Genomic DNA, 20115 nt, shown 5'->3' with positions numbered 1-20115 from the left:
TGTTGTGTGAATGCCCACGTGCATGCATGTGCATATATGTGTGTGTTAGAATTGCAATGGGCTACACAAATCTTCTATCCAATTTCAAATGTATCATGATACAAGGATTACTAGCTTAAAGCATACATAAATGAAGAGCATTGTATTGTTAAATAAAGACTCAACAACGGACCCTTCTAGTACTAATGTAGTACTTCATGCTCGTGCATTGTGCTCTAGGCATAATTGAAGCCATCTATTATGAATATCTCAAGGTATTGTGTGCTGTCAATGCACATTTGTTACTTTGGGGATCTTTGTTCCTAAAACAATCTTTTTTGTTGCCCAACAAGCGGTGGGGTTATCGACTTGCCGCCCAATATCAAGTCATGTCTAAGTTGCAACCCAACATCATGTTTTTTTCTGATCCCTATTCTAAAGAACTGGATGGATGTAGGAGTTGAACTCAAGACCCACTGGTTAGCTTGTAGAAAGTGAGCTACACCCATTTGCCCATCTCCCTCTTCTCTCTCTCTCTCTCTCTCTCTCTCTCAAAAAAAAAAAAACCAAACACAAACGTTTGTTGAAGACATTCTTTGCTGTAAAACCACTTGAACTGAAACCCTTTGATTGGAGAAATAACCAGAAGACAAAATCTTACTGTACTTAAGCAGATTGCTTACTGAATGTTGGCAAAATCTTACTGATTTCAGCATCCCGCCCTGCTTCTGGCGTCTAGCAAGCATGTTGCTTGCACATCCTCGGCCAGGTTCAGGCAATCACAATGAAGTCCATTATAGGAGCTTGACCTTGTATAAAACAGGCTCCTGAGATCGAAACTGCAGCTGCTTTGAGACGTATTGAAGTGGACATTAGTTTATTGCATAACCTCACGGATCAAATCTTTGAAGACTGTACAAACAGCCTATCGGTGTCTTCTCTGAATTAGCCTCCTTTTCTCAAAGTGGGTGGCAGGGCAATAGAACAGAGCATATCAGACAACAAGACTTACCCTTAGCTAGTCTGGCTACCTGCTGGCACAAGAAGACACAAGGAATAAACCAGGAAATTGAAAGGGGGATTCCTTGGCAAGGCCATCTATGCTTTCTGGCCCATGCCAGGCTCAAAAAAGTACTCTGTCTCATGCAAGGGAAAGATAGGTACAAGCAAGACTGCCAAATCCGAGGTATACAGCAATTGAATTTTGCTAACAGTTACTGCACTTGACCAAACCAGTGCCACTGCAATGCCTGCAAGATGAAGTTCCTTCCCCTTGCCGCGATAACTTGCCTCTGCCTTTGCATAGGGGGCATATCAGAAACTTACCGCCTCTACAAACACATGGAGCCTTGGATTTGAATCCCCCTTCAGGAAGAGCTTCCTTTAACAGAGTTGCCAATACACCCTTCTGATAAAGCTGCAGAATGTTATCAATCCCTATTACTAGTCTTCCTTTCACAACAAGAGTGGGAACAATCACGACTGGCAAACCTAGCACATGCCTTAGCTCTTGCTCGAAATCCGGGTACTGAAGTATGTTTCTTTCATCAAAAGATGCACCCACAAGAGAGCTCAGAATCGCCCTTGCAGCATTGCAATTCTCCAAGATTTTAGTGTCCGTTAGTGAATCAGTAGAGTAGAACACCACAGCATTCCTATCATCCTGGTCCTGTGCATCTTTTGAACCTGCTTGAACATCCACACTGTTGCGACGCCTACTGGTAGGCATTTTCCTCTCTTCCAAAGAATGGTTTTTATGAGCATCTTTGGGTGGACTAATCTTAGGTTGCAGCATTGATGATACGGTCAGCCTGTCCGACTCCAAACTCATTTTCCCCTTTCTAGGAGGTATATTTCTGTCGAGAGGCACATTCTTGTTCTCATTGGCATTAGTGTGCTTCCTGTCTCCAGACATACCAGCAGAAATAGTGTCTATCACCGTTTTTGGACTGCTCCTTTGTGCACCATGCAATTCCTTGAGACTCGCACCTGTGGTTGTCACAGCATTCCATTCCTCTTCAGAAAGTTGTTCCATCTCCTTCTCAAAAGACTCTAAGAACTCAGGATCAAACATTGATCTCTCAGACTTCTCAGACTGAGCAAACAATTTGTGAAGCTTCATAGACTTTGGCTGGTAAGATAATACTTTGAAGGGCTGATCAGCAGGACTTGCAACATATTTAGTGTGTTCTTGATTTGAGTGAGAATGCATAGGCGTTGCAGGCTCACTATGCTGAAAATGCAAGTCCTCATTTAGCATACCCTGGACAGAGGAACGATACCTAAAAGCATTTTTGGAATCACCTGCCAGCCTCGATAGATGGTTATCAGGGGAGTCACAAGATCTAACTCGAGGAACAGAAGTCTGTGGAATAGAATGAAACCCAATTCCCTCAAGTTCATCCAAAATCGGATTTGTATCGTGCATCAGAATGTTGTTGCAGTATTGGGAGGGAAAGCTTTCTGTGTTAGTTGATGTATCTTGGCTCTGATCACCGTTACTATCATTTAGTATGTATTTAAAGGAAAGTGCTCTTTGCAGATTGTTTGTGTTGCGAGCAGAATCCAGAAGACTATTCCCATCACACTCTTTAGAATCCGATTGCTTGCTTATACTTCTATTCTGCATGCTTGAGTCATTAGTACCCAGCTTCCTAGTATCTGCCAGTTCTCTTGAACTACTGTCACATGCTGCAGGGGGGATCTTATTTTTCCTAGCCAAAGATATGGCATCCTGAACAGTGTGTAAAAGATTAAAAGACTTGGGCCTGGATCTCCTGTTCGTCATGTGAGTTGCAGGTGCTGACATATTTGATGAAACAACCACTCGGCTCTTTGAATCCACAATCTCATGCCTTTCAGAATCACCATCCAGGTTGAGAGAGTATAGGCTTGGAGGATTTGACGGATCCTGTTCTTTGGATGCATAAGCAGATGACGGCTGCAGTAAAGATACACTGGACTTTGGCAGGTCTGAAGGAGAGTCATGTGCACCGTCCAAATCATCGTCTTCAAGACCCTTCATTAGCTCCCACATATTTATAGTTTCTGGCTCACAATTCAGATCATCCTTTGACATATCTGATAATGTTTCCAAGGACTTAGTGCTCTCCTGTTGATTGCTTTCTGATGGCAAAACAAAAACCACATTTTGATCATGTTTATTCCACTGAAGAGAGAAAACTTCTAGGCAACTTCAAAACGAACTTCAGTGTATTGCATCAGAACTCGAATTCCCCTGTCAGAACAAGGGAATCCTTTCTAACCAACCTTTTTCTGATTAGATTATCACCTATTTCCATAGATCTTCAACTTTCATCTCACAAAAAACTCAGCTAAATTTCATCACATTGCTAAGTCTATAACAGATTATACTGTGATAACGAGTGCAGGTAAAATCTGCAGAATAGTGGCCCCCCAGTCAATATGGAAGGCCAGTAATCCCAGGCTTTTTTGTCAAAACATTAAGTGTCTGTGGTTTGTTGATCTATTGTGGTGATTAGGTGAACTCAGCCAAGCCTAATTCTCTAGCAGCAAAGCCATTTTACAAGTCCCAGATGTGGTCCTCAGTCATGTAAGCCGTTTGAATCAGATGTGGTCCTCAGTCATCTAAGCCGTTTGAATCAAATGTTTTGACAAGGGTATCAAAAAGACTACGAACAATAAAGGTAAAATAAAATCAATTATCCACCCCCCTAAGTTGACCTTTACTTAGCATGCAGGCTACTACAATACCAAAATCTCAAGATCTGCAGAAAGATAACTAAAGCTATCAAAGGAGCCACAAGCATGTGGCCCTGTCAAAGGAGACGCAGGCATGTGGCCTTCAAAATGCACCAAGGCAAAGAAACGCAAGAGACCCTGATCTTTGACTGCGGAAATCGCCCCGGGCACATGTCCGACTGATACAACTCGTGATAACAACATGCAAGATCCAACCAAGGAAAACGCAGAAAGAGAGAGAGCGTGCATACCTTTGAGTGAAGATTTTCGGTATGGAGAGATGAATCCTGCCTCTGTGTGCTTCAGAAAAGCAGCTTTCTTAAGCCTGCCGTAGTAGTTGGCTGAGAGAATGGCAGCTCGGAGGGTACCATCTGCAGTAGACTTCAAGCCCTTGTCCAGTCTAGCAATCAGCCCCTTGGAGAGCAGTGCATGCCAATTCCTGAGGAGCTGCTTCTTCTTCTTCTTCTTTGTAGGGGTCTCCTGGCCCCCCTGCTCCTCCTCCTCCTCACCCTCCCTACCATCATTATCATCCTCCTCATCGTCATCCCCAACATCCTCACTGTGTACAGTGGAGCCCTCCAAATCTATTTCCTTGGACATGGAGCATCCATTCACATTTTACAACCCCTCTGCAAAACCCACCCAAAAGGCAAACCTGTCAGCCATTGAAGAAACATCCCACCCCCTTTTTTTTTTCTTACTAGAAAGCTTATCTAGAGAAACCCATTTAAGAATTTTGAGCTTCCCCGGGGTTTGCAGAGCAATATGTGTACTAAACGGATAGCATCTCGAGAACTTGGCCCAAAGTAACAGATTTGATCATGGTAAAAGAAGGTCAAAAGTGAGGGGGAGATCAGATGTGTAAGATACGAGAGGTGGCCATCCCTTTGGGACAGAGGAGATGTTGGCAGTACAAATATGTCATACAAAACTGATGGCATGGCACCTTTCATGTTAGGTAATCATGCAAAAATCCTGACTCCCCAAAATGAGACAAAACCATGTTGCAAGAGAGAAGAATTAGCTACCATTTTGGTTAAGTTTCTCAGCTTGCTCATCAAAATGCTGATGAAAATAGCATCCTGAATGCAATTTTCATGTGCGTCTCCGATTGCAGATCAGAACGCTGATGCAAAATTATGCATAGGAAATTCTGAGAGACAGAGAGAGAGAGAGAGAGAGAGAGAGAGAGAGAGAGAGGGAGAGAGGCCTGATATGGCCTAAGGTGACTGATTCCTTAACAGAGAAAGGCAACTCTTCATAGTTGAGAGAGGATATAGTAGGCAAGAGATCTGGAGAAGCTCCTTCTTCTGGCTAGGGCCCAGGGCCACAAGATCCTTCTCTCTCTTTCTGTCTCCCTTGCTTTATCAATGAATAAAAATTCAGGACGGATTGTTATCATCGTCTATTCATGTCCACCCTCATCAATCCATCTGTCCAAAAATGAGTATCCCATCAAAACCTGCTAATATTATACAGCCTGTCAAAGAGGAGTGTGGGTCTCTCTGCCCATACCTTCAAAAGCCCCAACCATGTTATTAGAGAGAGAGAGAGAGAGAGAGAGAGAGAGAGAGAGAGAGAGCATCCCCTGATTTGATGGGGATGGAACCTTCAACAGAGAAGAAGGATATCCAAATAGGCATACTATTAGCTATTGTAGAATGATGTCATGTACCTTCCCAGATTAGTAACACTACATTTTCCCCAAAATCTATTACCAGCTCTCTGATCCTTTTTTTTGTGGGTCAGGAAAAATGGCTAAATCAATCAATGTAGTCAACCAGAGCTAAAATTTGACCTGTGCTTGTAATAAATAATATTCCTCAGTAACCTGATTCAGAATGGCTTTAAGAGGTCCAATGCAGGCCCACTTGTTAGTTTTCATTTGCATGTCTGCCAAGATGCCATTGGATAGTCCTAGTAGGTACTAGCACCCATAATACTTTTTCACAGGCTCATGAATTTTACTTTTTTGCCCCACCCAAAGGAGAAAAGGAAAAGCTTGCAAACATGTCTACTCCTTCTTGGGGTAAAAAAATATGGCATTAAATAAAATGTCCAAAAAACCACCTGTTTTCATAAGGACAAACTTGAATTTCGACGAGTTTTTTGGAAATTCATCCATGAAAAACACCATAAAGGTCGGTTTTTTTGGGAACACTATTGACACTACTACTCTAAGAGGTAGAGATTGGCACATGATTTCTCTCTCCCTCTCTCTCTCTCTCTCTCTCAAGAGCAGTCTGTCGAAAGCCGGTTTGGGAGACTTGAAGGGTGAGGTTGCACCTCAAAAATCATGTTTGCACAAATTGTGAGAACAATTGTAGCCTTAAATAGGAAGTTCATCCTAACAACTATCTTGCACTCTTTGTATTGATGTCTAAACAAGATGAGCATTGCTTAAAGAAGGAATGAGATGAGGTCTCTCAGTATTGGATTCCTTTCTGTTAAAGAGATATTTATGGCCTTTGATTTAGCATCTAGGTGTATGCAAGTGTGCATCTCTCTAGGATCCCCTTCATATTTTAAATTTCCAAATTCCTAGCATTACCCTGTAAGACATAATCCACTCTCTCTGTCTCTCCCCTCTCACACATTCATTAGCCCCACATTGGCTCCTTTATTAGACTTGGCCTTATGCTAGTTTCTTTTTCTTTCCTTCCATATCACATCTTGTGTCCTTATACACGATTTGGACTTATGTTGGTTTCTTTTTTCTTTTCTTTTCTACCAAGATCAAACTTGTGCCTTTGTGTTAAAAAGTCTTGACATTCTATCTACCTATTGAACACTCCAAGGTGATGTGTTGCCCTTTTAAAGAGGTATGTGCTTACTTCACAAAAGACATGATGTCAAAGTTCTATTAGGTTTACCCTTTAATGGAGTTATTCACATCTACATATGAGATGGATTTATCTTTTTAGATAAACAAGTTCACCTATCTAAGGAGCCACTTACATTAGGCTAGTGTTCACTCTAAGAATTCTATTCAATAGATAAGTGCCCTTTTTATTAGATGTTGAATCACACCTCCATTGACTACGACTTGAGTGCTTGTGAAGATTTCGAAGAATGCTTCTTCATTATGGTTTCTTCCTCTTCAGAATTCCTCTCTTTATTCTTTCTGTTATGTTATTTATCTTTTATGTACATTCTAATCGTACCCCTTTAATTATGTATCTTCGTGGTACTCAAACAAGGGAAAACCCTCATATTAAACTCATGTGCTATTTTACATACTTTTGCTAAGTCCTCAATGAAGATAATAAGTCAATTTAAGCTTGCCTAAATATTAGAGACAAGTAGCCTACAAATGGTGATTGTAAATTATTAAATGATGTTTGCATATTATCTTTCGTGTATACATTTGTTGAGATTGTTATTGTTATTCAAGGTTGGCGAATCTAATTCTAATCATATGTGACAAATGCTATTGATGCTCCCCTAGTTAGTCTTGTCAAATCATCATCACTGTCTCAACTAAAAGGGATCTTTTTGTGGTCACCTCATGTATTGTATGAGTGAAAGTGTTCATGTGGTATGTCTCAAAGGGGGTGGAGAAGTTTAACATTTCTATGTTGGTGCCTTAAATCTATGAAAAATGGGTACCAATAGAGTACAAATCTTTATACAAACATTCTTCCATCAAACCAAACACTATCATCATTTCATACAAGATCTATTATCATTCTATAATATGAGGAAAAGTCAAGGATTTGTTTGAGAGTTTGAAAGTAGATGTATTAGAGAGGCTTAAAACCTTGAAAGTAGTTGTATTAGAGTAGCTTGAACCCTTGTAAGGTATATGATCTTCTTATCATATTGGCACAAGATATATCATCATTTCATATAACTATCTACCTATGCATGATGTGAGTTGTGACTTATCTTTATGGTTCGGCATGAAATGTTTTGAGTTATTTGCCTTCAAACAATGAAGAAATTAAGTTTGTTTAAGAAGTTGAAAGTACTTGTTTTAGAGAGGCTTAACCCCTTCTAATTTATATAATCTCACAATAGATATAAGTTATTGCATTTTTTTAAAGAGGCATTCTCTATTTGTGATGTGAAATAGAAAGTCTCTTTATGTTTTGGTGTGGGGTGCACATACTTTTTATCAAATTTCCTTCTTAGCATGAAGTCAAGTTTGTTTAATATAAGGAGTAGATATTAGTTGTGCCTTATTGTCATATAAATAGTACAATCCCTCACCTAGAATCTACTCTTTAAAAAGCCTAGAATATTGATATCTAGATGAGTCATTAGAGCACTATAAACTTTGTATCTTTTGAGACATGTTCTAGGGAAGACATCATTTCAGTTTACCCACCAACAACATTTCTAGCTTGTGTGGTTTCATGGTTTGTGAGCTTTTGAAGCTCGCAAGGTCACATCTTGCTCGCTTCACATTTTTGTGAGCAAAGGGAAGCATGTTGTGACACAACTCCTTCCCTTTTCTCATTAAAAAAGAGGGGGGGGGGGGGGGGGGGGGGATGGATAGTCTGCTCTATACATAATGTTATGTAAATTGTAAATTGTCACCAATTTCAAGAGGCAATAAGTTATATGTTTAAAATAGTTAATTGACTCTTTAGAAAGATCTACTTCAAGGTTAAATATCATACAATCCAAAGGATTATTAATGTATCTCCAAAAAGAAAGTGTACATAAGGCAATATAATCAAATGGAACTATTTAAACATAATTGAATTGAAATCATCATCTACATTGTTGTTGAAGATGGGATTCTTTTGGCATGTCAACAATTCCCATGTATATGTGAGCAAAATTTCCAATGATTGTGAGAGTAGACAAAGATAATGGGTAGATAGTTGAATAACCTCACACATGGGCTTATAATTACCAATAACCATATTTGTAGCTAAAACTAGAGCTACCAAACAAGTTAATTGAAGCCTTCTTAATATCATTGTTTATGACAGCATTAGAGCTCACATGTACTCTCTTTCATCCTTGCCTTAGGCCTAATTGCCTTGTTAGTTACTTCACACACACACACACACACACACACACACACACACACACACACACACACACACACACACTCTCTCTCTCTCTCTCTCTCTCTCTCTCTCTCTCTCTCTCTCTCTCTCTCTCTCTCTCTCTCTCTCTCTCTCTCTCTCTCTCTCTCTCTCTCTCTCTCTCTCTCTCTCTCTCTCAACCTGAGCTCCTCCATATAAGGCAATAATTAATGTATCTATCTCTATGGTTTGCACATCTTTCTTAAACATGCACAAATGCATTGTGCTCTATGTCAATAATCTATTTATGGTGGTTTTGACCTAATCAAAGATGTAACTCCTTATGGCTTCTACCAAATCCTCAAAAGAAAGTTATGACATTTGGTTGGTGGGAGGTAAATGAGCATCACAAATACACATACACACATGTACATGCACATGCACACACATGCACATAGACTCTCTCTCTCTCTCTCTCTCTCTCTCTCTCTCTCTCTCTCTCTCTCTCTCTCTCTCTCTCTCTCTCTCTCTCTCTCTCTCTCTCTCTCTCTCTCTCTCTCTCTCTCTCTCTCTCTCTCTCTCTCTCACACACACACACACACACATATAAGGTAGTTGTGAGTGTATTGCCACTATTTTGGTTTGCATGTTTCAGTTGAACATGTACATATTCATTGTCTTGTAGTGCCCATATACATGAGGAAGAGAACTCAATACTATGTTGAGAATCGATCTATGTATGTTGATTAGAGTTTTGGCCTAGTCAAAGATCTAGCTCAATATGATCTTGAGTGGCAGGACAAAGATAAATGTGTTAATTTTAAGGAAAAGAAAAGCAAGTAATGTGAAATCGAGAGAACTCTAGATCTTAGAAAAATTTGTAAAAATCTTGCAATCTATTTTTTTCTCTTTGCATCTCAATGTGAGTGTTTGCAAAGTGCCCTCAATAGAGTGACTTTCTTTTGAAGAGCTTATTAGTAGGCAATTTAATGAAGGACATTCTAGCAAAAGGCTTGAAGGGGGTATGTAATAAATGTTCTATGTGTTCCTTACTATGTTTTATGCAATATTCCTTGCATATAATACTTTTCACAATAACTCATTATGCTCTCTACAAAATGTTGATTGACTATGTCAAGGAGATATGAAGTTCAAAGATCAAATGGTACAATCACATGCATGGCTTCTCAAACAAAATTGTTACCATCATATGCCTATTGTATCTTTTGGCTATATACAAGAATACCTTTTGAAATAAAATTGTTATTATTATATGTCTATTGTAGTTTTCAGCTACACTAGCTAAATGTATCCCTCAACTTCTTAGCTAAGATAGTTAAGAGGTAAATAATAGTTAAACGCTTTGCTAAAGTTACATGCAAGCTCAATTACTAATAACAATTTGTACCCTTGGTATCATTTTTAGACTCTTTCTCTTGCAAATGGCACATTGAATACATTTGTTCTTTCTTCTATCAAAGTACTCAATATATCCATCCACATGGCTACAATATATAATATGTTCTTCCTTACAAAGCAAAAGTTGATTATATTTGGAACTTAGCTTGTTGACACCAAATGTTTAGCATGCTTTCTACCATTTGCAAATTTCTTTATTGCAAACAATAGACCATGCATGTGCACCATTTACTAAATAGTTTGATTACTTAGATAATCACAAAGGGATGTAGTACACTCATGCCTACCATTCGTGATTCTCAATAAATGTGAATAGGATAATCCCCAAAACATGCTCCATTCATCTCTCTCTCTCTCTCTCTCTATATATATATATATATATATATATATATAACTACAAAAGCCCAGTTGTCCCAATGTTTTCATATTCCCATTGTGTATATGATGCAAATATGAAGCACATATTTCATGAATCCCTTATCTTCATGTTCCCAAGAAATGAATTAACCAATTCAAGTCTCAAAAGAGAAGCAATTTCACATCTTCAAAATGCAAAGAAACAATCAAAGGATCAATTGGAGGGAAAAAGGTCTAGGTAATGGCAAAGACTCAGTGTATCTCTGATAAATCTACTTAAGCAACACACACATGCTAATCACAAACCAAATTAAGTTAAATATACAAGTTCTTAATTATTTAGTTGCATATACAAATCTCTAGCTATGAAAGGACATGATAAAAAGTTTGAAGTAGATATAAGTAATTACTCACTACAAGGCTATAGAGGCATAGCGACGGGTAGTTGTGGCGCATATTAGCAGCGTCGTTATATCGACAGTACTCAGAGAAAAAAAATAGGTGAAAATTGAGCACAACATTTTTCCGCAAAGAGTGAAAGAGAGAGTGAAAGAGATCATGCCTTTGGGAGGGAGAGGGAGAGGAAGAGAGAATGAGAGAGAATGAGAGCTTCTCAGCACCACCGCCGCCGCCGCCACTGTTTCATGAAGAAGAGGAGGAAGTGCACAAAGGAAGAAGAGGGGCCGTCGTGAAGAGGATACGAAGAATCTATCCTCGGGCCTTTGCCGTGAGTACATTGTCCCCTCTTGGTTTTTTCTTGTTCTTTCTTCTTTTCTTTTCTTTGTTTTTGTTGAGAATGAGGTGCATTGAGGGTGAAAGAGAGAAAATGAGAGAGGAAATGAGAGAGGGAGAAGAAGAAAGGAAAAGGAAGAGAGCACGAGAGAGAGAGAGAGAGCACGAGAGAGAGAGAGAGAGAGAGAGAGAGAGAGAGAGAGAGAGAGAGAGAGAGAGAGAGAGAGAGAGAGAGAGAGAGAGAGAGAGAGAGAGAGAATAAACATGAAAGATAACAAAGAATGTAAGAAAGAGAGAGAGGGAGGGAGGGAGAGAGGAGAATGAGTGAGAAAACACAAGGGGGTGGAGAGAAACAAAGAGAGGGTTTGTCACGAAGAGGAAATGAACAATCGAGCATTGAGGGAGAAAGAGAGGAAATGAGAGAGGTAGAAGAAGAAAGGAAAACAGAGAGAGAGAGAGAGAGAGAGAGAGAGAGAGAGAGAGAGAGAGAGAGAGAGAGAGAGAGAGAGAGAGAGAGAGAGAGAGAGAGAGAGAGAGAGAGAGAGAGAGAGAGAGAGAGAGAGAGAGAGAGAGTGTTTGTATAGTTTAGGGATATAGATTTATAGACTTATGTATTAGTTAGTTAGTTTCATTAGATACTTTGCTTTAAATTGTTATCTATTTAAATAATTGATTAGTAAGCTAGTAGGTTTGTTTACAATTAGTAAGTTTAGATTTATACATTTCTAGTCATGATTTCTAGCTGATTTAAAGAGAGAAAGAAAGAAAGAAAGAAATTTATATTAACGTCTTCTAAAGACCAAAACTGGCCTATGAGACAAACTGTGATACAACTGATGAGGTCCAACTATCCAAAATAAAAGTGCTGAATGAAAAGCTAAAAACTGGAAACTGAAAATACGGTGCTGTGAGTGTGATAAGTGTCGTGTATGTGTATGTGCGTATGTAGCTCTGGTACTCCAGATAATGGCTACAAAAGGGGAACAAATGTCGGCTGTGATAAAGTGGTGCGATGTGTATATGTAACAGATGCAGGGAGATATACTATCCCAGGATGTAGTAGCAGTCGTCGAAGTCGCTAATAGCAGGTGATCCCTCCTGGATGCAGGATGTGGTACATCGGCGGTGGAGAAAGAGCAAACTGGAGATCTGAGATCCAATGTGTCGAGTGTCATCGGATCTCAGTCTACTGTCGATGTAGATCAAGAATCCTCCGGATCTCCTGTCAGTGTGGCTGTGGGGTCCGAAACCCACGGATCCTCATGCGGCGTCGAGTACGCTGGTCCTCAGCCTGCTGTAGTGTGAGCCCAGAGGTCTGGCTGGAGGCTGGTACAGTAGCTCTCACTCTGTCTGTCTGAAAGAATTGTGTAATAGTCGTCTGGGTGGGCCCCTCTCTGACTGGGACCCGCTGTGTGCTCTGCTCTCTGATGTGCCATGCCTCTCCCAGAAAACGGCCAAATGATCTCTGATCCATATTAGTCATACATCTCTGAAGTGAGCTGCTCAATGTGTATCTAGATCTCAACTCTGAGTATTCCGGGCATCTGAGAACAAAATGCTCCTCACTCTCCACCTCTGATCTGCAAAGGGGGCATATCCTCTCCTCTCGTGGGATGCCACTGGCTCTGCCACTCTCAATCATAAGCTGATGTGATGATACCTGAGCTGTCCAATAAGAACTCTCAATCGATGTGGCATATAGATCTGCATATATCTCAGAATCTCTATGAATCCCTGCTCTGATATGCTCAAGAGCTGTGTATAATAATGTGCCATCTTCGATGGCAGTGGCTGTGCAAGGCTAGCCCATGTCCTCTGTATATAAATATGCCATATCTCCTTTCTGATGACTCTGTTCCTCTCAGAGAGAGAGAGAGGGTGTAAGTGGGAGCCTGAGTATCATATAGAAGAGGTGGGAGTCTATCAATGTCCAGCCCATGTCTGTCAAACCAAGCTCTAGTCTGTGCATACCATGATGTGGTATCCCCTGCTCGAGCCATCTCCTGAGATGCCATATATGCTCTGTATGCAATGCGATCTCTGTCCATATCCTAAAATTTGTGTAGGAAGTAGACTGTCTGAAATAATGCCTTGACTAGCATGGGTGGTGTGGCAAGCTCTGCTCGCACAATGTCATGTGGGACTAAGGCCTTGCTGCGAATCAATCTAGATATCATGATCACCTGAGGTCTCTCCATCAATGTCCATACATAATCGGCAAGGCCTAGCCCCCATATAGTTGCTCCATACATCAGTGCTGGAGTGACTAGAGTATCAAAGAGCCACCCCTTGGTGTGGGGCTCCTGGAAATGTGCCTGATGACACTGTCGCTCCATAAGAGCCAATGCTGAGTATCCTCTAGTGAGGCGGTCACTCACGAGCTGCCTGTGTCATCGAGAAAATCCCTGAAGCTACTGTAAAGGTGACTCCCAAATATACATATGATCCAGTGACCTCAATACTCCCTCTTGCTGCCATGAAAATACTCTATCTGCGTATCTGAGCTGATGTATGGAATATAAGAACCTTGGTTTTACCAAGGTTCACTGTCATGCCTCTCTGTATGCAAAAATCATCCAATGCTAATAAATGCTGCTGTAATCCCTGAGCTGAATCTGAGACCAACACAATGTCATCTGCATATAGTAAGATATGAACTGTGGCTCCACTGAGATCTATACCTCCACCGGCTCGCTGTTGAATAAACTCTGCTATCTCATCAATGTATAGCCCAAATAGAGTCGGTGAGAGTGGGCATCCTTGTTTCACACCAATGGTGCTCACAAGGGGATCTGATATACCTCCCAAACATCTGACTCTGCCAGTAACCCGCTCATATAGTGCATAAATACCCCACATCATGTCATCATCCACCCCCAGATCAAGTAGGCGTCTGAAAAGCCTCTCTCTCGGAACCATGTCAAAGGCTTTGCGGAAATTCACAAAGCAACAGTACAATCTCTGTTTCTTCACTCGTGTCTGGTCGATCAAACAACGGAGAGTGAAGATGTGGTCTATGGTAGAAAATGCCCGTCTGAACCCTGCCTGTCCGGGTGTGCGCATGCACTCTCTCTCTGCCAGTGTGCTGAGCTCCTTCTCCATCACCGTGCCATAAAGTTTGGCCAAATGGTACCGATCCAAGGGGGTGCATGTATGTGTGATGTGGAAAACTGAGTGTAGCAGAATCATGCAGAATGCGTGTGATATCAGTGGTCAGTGTATCAAGGGGTGCGTATGGATCAAGTGACGTGATGTGCTCCTTCAGATGCTGTGAGTAAACATGTGAGAGCTCATGAGTGAAGTGTATGGTAGTATGCATGTGGGGTATGATATCTGCAGGTGGTGATGGTAATGAGGTGAGGAGTGAGAAACTGAGAAAGGTGTGATCGGCACCGAGTGGAAGTCTGCCAAGGCCGAAGGACTCGATAGTATGCATCCCATCGATCGGTCCGAGCAGATAATCTATAGTACTCTCGCCCCCCCCCATGTGGGAAGCATGTAAGACCTCCTAAATATGGCCATCGTGCCATCCCGTTATAAATAACCAAGCTCAAGTAAATGCCCTCTATACCCTGTGGCGTCTGGCCCAGTATCTGCTGACTCCCGACTGATCCCCAACTCCTTAGGGTCTAATGCTCTCATGATCTCTGGCTGCTCCATATCAAAACTCTCACACTGTCGGCTCTGTGTGCGCCCGTTGAAGTCCCCCATAAGGAAGACCTCACCCAAACTAGAATACAGAATAATGTCCTCTGAGAGCTGTGAATAAGGGGAGGGGGAATCTCTGGCCTGAATATCACCCCGCGTAGTAGCATATCTGGACCCTCGTGGTGAAAAGTAGCATACTGCCATATAGATCCATCTCTCATCTGATATCTGCACTCTGATCCATATGTAACTGGCCTCCTCATCTCGTCTCACTAACTGGATATGTCTCTGTATCCCCTGATGGAATAGAACTACCACCCCTCCTGAGCCCCTAGATGTACTCTGCCTAGTAGTAGCCCGGTATGCAGATACCCACTCAAATCCTATAATGCGTGGAATCCCTCTCTCTGGGCTCTCATGTGAGAGAGAGGGAGGGAGAGAGGAGAATGAGTGAGAAAATACAAGGGGTGGGAGGGAAACAAAGAGAGGGTCTGTCGCAAAGAGGAGACAAACAATCCATCCTCTTCTTGGTTTGTCCTTGTTCTTTCTTCTTCTTCTTCTTTTATTTTTCTTGAGAATGAGGTGCATTGAGGGAGAAAGAGAGGAAACAAGAGAGGGAGAAGAAGAAAGAAAAAGGAAGAGAGAAGGAGAGAGAGAGAGAGAGAATAAACATGAAAGATAACAAAGAAATGGGGAAAGAGAGAGAGGGAGGGAAGTAGAGAGGAGAATGAGTGAGAAAAAGGAGGGGGTGGAGAGAAACAAAGAGAAGGGAAACAGAGAGAGAGAGAGAGAGAGAGAGAGAGAGAGAGAGAGAGAGAGAGAGAGAGAGAGAGAAGGGGAGAAAACATAAAATGAAGAGTGCAAAGAAATGTGCAAAGAAAGGGGGAGAAAACCAAGACTTTAGTTGACGTTAATTTTGTTGAGTTACAAGAGAAGAAATTCCTTCCCAAGAAAATTAAAAAGCAAAAAGAGAATGAGAAAAAAAACCAATTATGTGTCATAACATCGACAAAATAGAAAACGATAATGGTCGTGATGTTCAAAATGGTGAGCCATATCTTAATCAGTGTGTCCCATGTCCTTGCTCTCAATGCAAGCTAGAAATCATATGAAAGCATCACTTGTCTATAGAACACATACGATGAGTTTCAATCGAAGATCATTGATCAAGTGATCTCAGACTTTGACCGAACTGTAAGAAAAATATGTATCAATCATGCCTTATATTATTTTTGCAAACTAATTGAATATCATATACAAAAACATTACATGTGGTCGTAATATTTATATAGGGAGGTAACGTCTCATCCCCAAGGAGGAATACACCTATTGCGGCCAGTTAGAAGAGTTTGTCGGCGTGCAATGGATGGAGTGCCTGAGCCAATCCACCACTTGGAAGGCACGAACCAATCTATACCGTTAATACCAGAGGAGACAAGTAGCCTTTTAGACTTTCCTCCAATCTTAGAGCGTGAGATGAAGGTAATGATCGATGCATTGATACCTATGGATGCCGATATATCTAATCCACTAAGAGAGGAAGCATCCATACCATTATATGATGGGTGTCGAGTATCTCGCCTAAAGACGCTGCTTGCACTCCTAAGTGTGCAAGCAAAATACGGGTGGAGCGATGCGAGTGTGACCAAGTTGTTCAGGTACCTTCCACGTACACTTCATTGATTTGTTTTTGGCACTATTATAAAAAACAATTGTGTCTTTTCAAGGTGTTTTATGGTTTCTTTTCAGGTTGCTAAAGTATCATATATTGTCACTTAGAAATACCATGTCTGAGTCTCGTGATGATGCGCAACATGTTTTACGAAAGCTTCGCATGGACTACAATAGCATCCATGCATGTGTCAATGATTGCGTGCTGTTTTGAGGAGAGTAAAAGACTATGGAGACATGTCCAAAGTATGGTGCTCACAAGTATCGACAAGACTTGCAAGGGCAAACTATCCCTCAGAAAGTTCTTAGACACTTTCCCCTTATCCCCCATATATGTCACATGTTTCATGCATCAGGCGTGGTGAGCTTGACAATGTGGCATACACAGAATAGATACACAGATGGAGTTCAATAAATATCAGCAAATTCATGCGCATGGAGCCACATTGACTCTACCTTACCAGGCTTTGCACAAGAGCCAAGGAATCTTCGGCTCAGTCTTGCTATGGATGGCGTGAACCCATTCTATCTCTGCTCAACTTCTTACAGTGTGTGGTCTGTAGTCCTTGTTAACTACAACATCCCGCCATGGCTTTCTACAGAGAAAGGACACCTAATCCTTAGCTTGCTTGTTTCCTGGCCACTACAAAGTCAAGAATATGGATGTCTACCTCCATCCATTAGTCAATGAGCTTAAGATTTTGTGGGAGGAGGGGGTCACCGTAGAAGATATGAGCAAGCGCAATTGTCAACGGTCTACCAATATACGAGCCATTCTTATGTGGACCATGTATGACTTTTCGGGATTCGGGGGGTGCTCAGGTAGTAAGTAGGATTTTGTTCTCGTTGGTCATATCTATTATAGCTCGTTCAAGTTTGTGTTCACTAAATAGAGGTGTTGGGATAGGTCCGGTTACCTCCGGTTATCATGCATGTCCATTGTGTGGGCCACAGTTAGACTCTTGAAGGTCATGAACTTGAAGGTCACGCCTCTTTCTTGCCAGAGGGTCATGAACTAAGGGAAGGTTTTCTTGAATGACCTCTAGCATGAATGAACACCCAAAGCTGGTATGAGTTGAAAATGGTCCACATAGAGTTGCATCCAAATGAAATGCGACGGTTCTCAGTTTTCTATGAGTTGCCATGTTGGACCCACTTACAGATCAACCACTTGTTGGATTTTATGCATATTTTAAAAAATGTGGGCAACTTACTATGAAACCACATCACAGGAAAGAGAGACATTGCAGGGGCATGAATGGATTTGAAGGAGGTAGGCAAGATGGAGGTGCTTTGGCCACAGTCGCACAGCTAATGGTCGCTTGCAACTATCTCACGCTCCTTGGGTTTTGTCCACTAAATAAGAGCGCATTGTGAAGTAAATTATTAGGTCTATCTGCACTCCGACAGGTATGATGCGTTTTCTCAGATCCACTTTTTCTAAAAATGACCAACTATCAGGGCAAAAATCCCATGATTGGCATAAGATATGCCAATTTAGTACTACAAATGGATTGTAAGTAGCCTACATATTTTGCTATTTGGAGTCTAGTTGGTGTTCGTAATGCTTCTTCATTTGTGGCAGTTTATACTACCGATCGTGATTGCAGGATGCTTCTCCAGAAATACGCGGGGTGATTTACAAGTTGTCAAATTTAGTGCAATGGATCTCACAAAAGGAGATCAAGACATCCTCTATTGAATCCGCAAGGCGGGGAGTAGTAGAGACAGTTTGTCTCTTTAAGAAGTACCTATCCACCAGCATGCTCACGATCAAACCCATCTCTTAGTGCATCTTGCAAATGAAGTGGAGATTGCGGGACTTGTCCATACGTGATGGATGTTCTTCTTGGAGTGCTTTATGAAAACCCTGAAAGGCTTGTGCGACAAGGAGCTCAGCCAAAAGGTAGCATGGTTGAAGGTTTGGTTGGTGTCTAAGGCGTTAGTGCATATTTCACAGTGGCTACCAATGATGGATTCAGACAACAGTATGCTATGGTCACTGAAGGACGATGATAGTCTGACCGGAGATGTAGTGGTTGGAAAAGGGGTAGAAAAAAGAATGGATGCTACAATGGAGAAGAAAGTGAATCTTTTTTGTATGTTGCACCATGCATCCATGAGGACGTGGCTCACTAGGTACGAGCAAGCCAGGAAAGATTGGGAAGAAGCGCGATCGGAATTTTGATGCAGTATGCGCCATTGACCAATTCAATATCCCGAGGACATGGAAACACCATATTGGAGAATATGGAAATTTTCTATAAGTTTGGGACAGGTTGTTAAACATTTGGATTTATCAAAACTTGAACACTATAACTCCAAATCAGGCGCTCCATAGCTCAATAGATTCTATTTTTCAAGCACTTTCCAATGATAGGTCACATCATATGGTTTTGAGAAACTTATGGGCATGTTATCCAAGTGCCACCTTTTTAGTATTCAAAAAATGGGAATTGAGAGATTCCCAAACTCACTAATATTGTGTTTGGAGGAGATGCCATGATTTATGTTTATTCGATGGTTTCATGGAGCTTTGATCACAGCCGCTTGCGAAGGGGTGGAGGTCTCTACTGAGGAGTTGGAATTCTCAAGGGAATGTAATCCAAAGGTGACCACATGTTTTATAAGATGTCGTATCTAGATTTTATATGTGACAACTAATCTAACCGTTTCAATGTACAGTACAAAATATATAGTGCGGTGTGGTTGTGGGGCAATATTTCAGCATCAAGTGCATCGACAAAATGTGCTCCACAATGGATTGTGGTGTCATGGCAAAGTTCAAGCAAGAGAGCCGACAACGAGCCACGAATCCAAACACCGTTATAGATGGGATGGAGTATTTTGGGAACTTGCAAAGTGTTATCACGATGGATTACCGTAGCTTCTCCATAATCATATTCGATGTGCAATGGTTCAAAGTGGTAATGGAAGGAATCAGGGCAACCATTCGAAGAGGTCCATCTAGATTTCTTGAAATAGATTCTAAAAAAAATCTATTACGACATGGTATATGTCACAAGTGTTGAATCTATTTCAAGAAAAAAGTTTATTAGGGCATGGTATATGGTAATTTTCTATCCAAACCCCCAACAATCTCGATGGTGGTATGTTGCTCCTTCAGCTCCCAAAAGTGTGAGAGTATATAATGAAAGGAATGTTCCCAGCGTAGATGAGAACAGTACGCAGATGGAGGGGTCGATATTGCAAGGGGTGGAGGTCGAAGATGACTTGGAGCATGTAGAGGAGGTAGAATCAGGTAATGATGACGAAAAGATAGGAGGCCAAGAATTCTTTGAGAATGAGGTGGACTCATCCTTTTGTGGTGACCTATCTATCGACCTTCTAGTCTATGCGGAGTTGTGCTAGGAGATTGACATGGGACCATATGCTACATCATACTTGCAGCATTTGCCTACACAATTTGTTGATGAATCGCTTATAAGGATACTCTAGAATATGCATTTTAAGTAACATTATTTTTTTAAGAGCTATATTATTGTGCTTTGCTTGAATCTTTATATTGATTATGCTAACATCACTTTTTGTCTGTGCAGGTGATGACCTTTGACATTATTTTGTAGAGCATGATGAGTCAAGG

General features: G+C 41.2%; 1 protein-coding gene across 2 annotated transcripts; it reads right to left on the bottom strand.

Annotated features, from left to right (window-relative positions):
* Nucleotides 1-604: 604 nt before the first annotated feature.
* Nucleotides 605-5268, bottom strand: LOC148025442 (uncharacterized). 2 transcript variants are annotated; one of them, XM_087692566.1, is made up of 3 exons: nt 4945-5268; nt 3954-4331; nt 605-3105 (listed from the first exon to the last, which is right to left on the bottom strand). In XM_087692566.1, exons 2-3 carry the CDS (start codon nt 4300-4302, stop codon nt 1187-1189), a joined length of 2268 nt encoding a protein of 755 aa, XP_087548692.1. In that variant the 5' UTR covers nt 4303-4331; nt 4945-5268; the 3' UTR covers nt 605-1186. The 2 variants fall into 2 exon arrangements, with proteins under 2 accessions (XP_087548692.1, XP_087548691.1); XM_087692565.1 differs by having other exon boundaries at nt 4731-5267.
* Between the last annotated feature and the right edge of the window lie 14847 nt (nt 5269-20115).

The sequence above is a fragment of the Lygodium microphyllum genome, chromosome 14, assembly GCF_053477565.2.
Source record: "Lygodium microphyllum isolate KBCC chromosome 14, Lygodium_microphyllum_v1.1.10, whole genome shotgun sequence".
NCBI classification, from domain to species: Eukaryota; Viridiplantae; Streptophyta; class Polypodiopsida; order Schizaeales; family Lygodiaceae; genus Lygodium; species Lygodium microphyllum.
Note: the sequence above shows the minus strand (reverse complement) of the source record. Positions and strands in the feature narration are given on the sequence as shown.

Excerpts from the sequence above, each read along its gene's own strand:
- LOC148025442 (XM_087692566.1), bottom strand. The coding sequence starts at position 4,302 with ATGTCCAAGGAAATAGATTTGGAGGGCTCCACTGTACACAGTGAGGAT. Across the intron at positions 3,106-3,953 it reads CCGAAAATCTTCACTCAAAG|AAAGCAATCAACAGGAGAGC; the intron begins GTATGCACGCTC and ends TTTTGCCATCAG.